The sequence below is a fragment of the Diuraphis noxia genome, unplaced genomic scaffold (assembly GCF_037042655.1).
Source record: "Diuraphis noxia isolate RWA-SAM2 unplaced genomic scaffold, SU_Dnox_SAM2 contig0001, whole genome shotgun sequence".
Taxonomy (NCBI): Eukaryota; Metazoa; Arthropoda; class Insecta; order Hemiptera; family Aphididae; genus Diuraphis; species Diuraphis noxia.
The window spans coordinates 62,842,550-62,848,412 of record NW_028301711.1 but is presented as its reverse complement, the minus strand read 5'-3'; the positions used below and the strand labels follow the sequence as shown (position 1 = coordinate 62,848,412).

At 28.8% G+C, this 5,863-nt stretch overlaps 1 protein-coding gene across 1 annotated transcript; it reads left to right on the top strand.

Moving 5' to 3' along the window:
- Window positions 1-2,112: 2,112 nt before the first annotated feature.
- Window positions 2,113-4,286, top strand: LOC149061210 (zinc finger MYM-type protein 1-like). Its single transcript, XM_089230876.1, has 4 exons — window positions 2,113-2,515; window positions 2,581-3,764; window positions 3,858-4,041; window positions 4,093-4,286. The coding sequence occupies exons 1-4, from the start codon at window positions 2,113-2,115 to the stop codon at window positions 4,284-4,286; spliced, it is 1,965 nt and encodes a 654-aa protein (XP_089087002.1).
- Window positions 4,287-5,863: the final 1,577 nt, after the last annotated feature.

Below are 5,863 nucleotides of genomic sequence, written 5' to 3'. Positions count from 1 at the left end.
AAATCGAAAAAACTAATGAAAAATATGTGCTAAGCTAATCAAAAATATGTGGAGCTGTAAGTAGATACGCGAAAAAATCATTTAAATAATTATCTATACTAAGGTATAAGCTCAACACATAAATAACATTTTAAACGTAAAAAAAATATGAAACATAGAAGTCAAAATATACTTTACGCAAAATACACAAAATAAAAAAAAGCAATTTTGAATATAAAATAACATAAAAAACAACTAAATTAATCAAATAAACTAACTTGATTTTTTAATTCTATTAATATTACCTAATTAAATTCCCTTTAATACATCAACCAATATTATTTTTATTCAATTAATATTTTTTACTAACTGAGGTAGATATATTTTTTTTATACTCGGTTTTTTTAAATAAATTATTATTTTTTATTTAAATTATATTTTTTGTATCAATCAAAATTTTTAATTTAATTATTAATTTTTAATTAAATTGTATTTTTTATATCAACCGATATTTTTTTTATTCAACTAATTTTTTAAACCACATTATATTTTTATATTACTGAAATTTTTTTATACTTAATTATTTTCTTTCATTAGATTATGTTTTGTTACCCTCAGTTTTTTTATATCAACCAATATTTTTTAGTTTAGTTATAAATTTTTAATTAAATTATATTTTTTTATCAACTGAGATATATTTATTCAATACAACATGTTTTTTAGTTAGATTATATTTTTTATACTCAGTTTTTTTAATTCAATTAATATTTTTTAAACAAATTATGTTTTTGTAATTTAACCCATCAATATTTCACAAACGGCTTACTCGCAAATTCTGAGAGTGGACTCGCAAATTCTCGCAAATTAGAGGCTTTCGTTTGATACCAATTTCAAAGTTTTAGGACAACATGGGTGGGCCAACTTCACGGTCAAAAAGTGGGTTTTGTGGGTAAATGGTCGACTCGCAAATTCTGAAAGTGGACTCGCAAATTCTCGCAAATTAGAGGCTATCATTTGATATTATATTTTTTATACTCAGTTTTTTTAATTCAATTAATATTTTTTAAACAAATTATATTTTTGTAATCTAACCCATCAATATTTCACAAACGGCTTACTCGCAAATTTTGAGAGTGGACTCGCAAATTCTCACAAATTAGAGGTTATCGTTTGATACAAATTTCAAAGTTTTAGGACAACATTGGTGGGCTACGTGAACTTGGCCCACCCATTTTTATTTTGCTTGCTGCTCATAAACGGCTAACTCGCAAATTCTAAAAGTGAACTCGCAAATTCTCGCAAAATATTGGTGAAGATTTTAAGTCACTACTCCAAAGTGGGTGGGCCAACTTCACGTACGTCTTGATGCCGTTACCTGGGGAATTATTAATTATTTTTATTTGGCATTAATGTTTGGGTCAAATGCTTAAGTCTACATCAGATGAGTGAAAATAGGTTTTGACTTAGGTAATGGACTAGGAGCAGCTTATGATGTATGCTTAAATAACCTTATGCAGTGGCGGCTCGTGCCTAGGTGTGCAGGTGTGCGCACACCACATAGATTAATTAGATATAATAGTGAAAATGTATAATAAAAATGTATACCTAATAATAAATAAATTTTAATGCAATATATTCTGTTAAACTGTATTTATTATATAAAAAAATTAAATTTTAAAAACAAACAAACGACTATATTAATTATTATTATACTCCTAAAATGTAATCGAGTTATGCAACAAATACTCATCAACTGGTGTGCAGCTCAGTCTGAACACCGTCTGTCCGTGTAAAATACGTTTGGTTGTCGAGTGGGGGAATTGGCAATTATATGTGACCTTGATGTGCAGCTACAGCTGCACACTCGTCAGGCGGTCGCACGCGATAAACACACACACGGAGAAAGATATCAAGTATCAACTCTGTACTGGCTGTAATTTGTAAACTCCACCGTTTTTCTATTTTTATCGTTAAAATTATCCCGATTAATGTATTACTAATATTATTTCATTTTACAAAATTAAATTATGTTAGTTGTCAGTTGTTGTTCACCAGTGACAGTGATTATATTGTGTACCGCAGTTTTCTTTTGCTTTACCCAGGCCATTATTTTATTTTTATTATATTTTAAACATGAATTCGGTTGAATATCTTTTGGAAAAAAAGTTTTCCTTACATACTCTAGATGAAAATAATAATATAAAAACCTTAGGAAGGCCTAGGCCTGATTTAAAATTAACACAAGTTATTAAAAAAAAAACACGCCAATTTACTCGTACATTTACAAATGATATTTACACAAAATATAATAATTGGCTATGTGGTTGTGATAAAAGAAATGCAGTTTTTTGTTTTCCGTGTTTATTATTTGGCGGAGAATTGGTATGGACCAAAACAGGAATGAGAGACTTAAATCATTTAAATGATCGAATGAAAAAACATGATTTAACAGTTAAACATATGAATAACACCTTAAATTTAGCTACATTGGGTAAAACAAATATTCTTTCAATGTTAGATAGCGGTTACAGAAGAGGTATTTATTTTATTATTTTTATATAATTTAAAACTATCGTCATTAATTTTGTCTTTCTTATTTAGGCATTGAGTTACATAACGAAAAGGTTTCCAACAATCGATATATTTTGAACCTCATTATTAATTGCATTCGATTTTGTGGTGCTTTCGAATTAGCGTTGAGGGGACACGATGAAAAGGATACATCTTTGAATCCAGGAATTTTTCGTGGTTTAATAAGCTTTAGTGCGGAATTAGATATTACATTAAAAGTTCATTTAGAAAAAGCAACCGTATTCAAAGGTACGTCAAAAACTATACAGAATGAGTTATTAAAGTGCATGTTAAATATTTGTCAGCAAGAAATATCTCTAGGAATAAAAAAGGCTGATTATTTGTCAATAACGGCCGATGAGACTACTGATGTTTGTGCCATTTTTCAAATGGTTATTGTTTATCGGTACATTGTTAAGGATAAAGCTGTAGAGAGGTTTTGGGGATTTTTAAAACCCAAAGCACACAATTCTGAAGAATTAGCCGAATGCATTAAAGAACAACTTGACCAACATATTATAGGCAATGAAACGGATAAATTAATTGCTCAGACATATGACGGCGCTTCAGTCATGAGTGGAAATATTAATGGAGTTCAGGCTAAAATTGCTAAAATTAAACTTCATTATCCAAATGCTAATTATGTACACTGTTACGCACATCAACTTCATTTAGTTATGGCTAATGCTGCTTCAATAAATAGGAATGTTCGAATCTTTTTTGTATGCCTTGGAGGTTTTTGTTCATTTTTTTCAACGTCTTTTCAAAGAACTGCTATACTGGATGAAGTTGTTCAAAAGCGTTTACCTAGAGCAGCTCCTACGAGGTGGAATTTTCATTCTAGAACAGTTAATACTGTATTCGAATATAGAGAAGAATTAATTATTTATATGGATAAAATAATTAGTGATGAATCCATTAAATATACACAGACTATTGAACAGGCATCGGGATTAAAAAGAACTTTGCTTGATGACGTATTTATTTCTTGGCTTACAGTTTTTCACAGTATCATGCCTCATGTAGATATCTTATATAATCAACTACAAAAAAGAGAAACTGATTTAACAACTGTGAAAAATAATATTGATAGTTTTATCAAAGAGATTTCCAAAATTAGAAACCAAATGGGAACATTATGTGAAGGTAATATTGTACAAAGTAATAATAAAAGAAAACACAGGGGCGATGAATTGAAACGAGAAGCAATAGAAGTATGTGATAATATTATATCTCAAATAAAACAAAGGTTTGATTTCACTGGTCATCTAGTTGCTTCTAATTTATTTTTAGCCGATAATTTTAAGAAATATGATGATAATTTTCCAGAAGGTTATTTCAATGAAACAATAAACGTATACCCATATTTTGACAGTAAAAAATTAAAAACAGAATTACAAATAATCTACAGTAGAACTGAGTTTAGAACCATGAGTGGAGCTGTTTCATTATTATCATTTATACAATCTGAAAACCTTACTAGTAAATTCGGTGAGAGCATGAAGCTATTAAAAATTATAATTACAATACCTATGTCCACAGCTGAATCGGAAAGGTGTTTTTCTACATTAAAAAAAATCAAAACATTTTTACGTAATACAATGCACCAAGAAAGATTATCCGCATTAGCGATGCTATCTATTGAAAAAAACTTTGTCATGAATATAGCTGATTTTAACAATAAAGTAATAGAACTATTTGCGTCTTCCAAGGAGAAGGCTGGACTTCACATTTAAATTTTTTTAGTTTTTTTATTATTTTAATATTATTAGTTGTGACAATAAATAAATTATAAAATATACTAATTGTTATTATTATTATTAACGCTAATAAATATTTAACTTATTACATTTATACTTAAAACAGATTAATTTTTTTTAAAACAAACTTTTGCAATAATTGCACACCACCTACTTTGAACACCACGAGCCGCCACTGACTTTATGTATATAAAATTTTGGTACTTGGTTTATTAGTGATTTTAAAGATCATAGCGTATAGTAAACTATTGAGTATGTCAAATTAATATTCATACAATGTCACTAATAATAACCCACGGGATTAAGGATAGAACATAGTCTGCAATGAATGAGTAAATTACAAAGTTCTTTATTTCATAACATAAACAAATATAATTTTATAAATGATGTAGGTACATTTTATACCTTTGAAGATTGAAATTCCTAGAACTTAGCTTTAAGCCTCGTTCACACGATGACACTACAGCGTGACATTTAGTGTCCCATCAGTGTCGCCGTGTGAACAACGTAGTGCCTAGATGCCACGGTATCGCGACACTCGTACCGCGCATCAAAAATTTTTGATATGCGACACCGTGACACTGGTATAGTGTCGATATTGTTATCATTATTATTGTTATATACTAACATTATTATACAGCGCAACAATCCAATTCCGAAAAAACAATATTATTTCAATTTCAATTTTGATGTTAAATTAACAACTTTGAATATTTCAATTACATATTTAAGTCTTATTAAATATTAGTTTGTTTTTCGTGAACGTGAAGATGTCATCTTTTGATGTTATTAAATTCTTAGAAAGCTATCAACAGCATCCTTGTCTGTGGGACAAATCCCTACCAGAATATAAGGACAGGTCAAGAAGGGACCAAGCGGAAGACGAATTATTGAAAATCACTGGCCTAGAAAATATTAAAGCATTACGGTCGAAAGTGAGATCAATACGCGGAGCATATAATAATGAACTGCGAAAAGTAAAAAATCAATGATTAATGGATCTGGATTGGACCAATAATTGTACAATCCAAAGTTGCAGTGGTACAACTATGCTAACACCTTTCTCCGAAAAAATACGGATCATGAGCCTGAATCCGAAACAAATTTGGTAAATAAATAAATTACGTCATAATAGTTTATTATACATAATTTAATGAATAATTAGTAACATATAACATAAATATAAAATAGGTAATAATAAGTGATAAACAATATTAATAATCTAGTACAATTTATTGGAAATAAATTCTTAAATAATTCTTCAATGACAATATTAATCATCAAATTTAAATTTTTACCTATAAGGTAGTAATTTATAACAAAATTACCCATGTAATTTTTTTTTAAATATGTTTGTTTATTATTTTTCATACATGTTCACATTTACACAACTTGCAAATTTACCATTCTATACTGCCATTCAACTTCACCTTCACCCATGAAGTAATTAGCAAACTGTGTTCGTTTTAGACGGACATAAGCATTAAAATTTCTATCTCTTGTTGAAACAAAATTTATTATACCACCTGGAGCTGGATCTTCTCGCCATGATC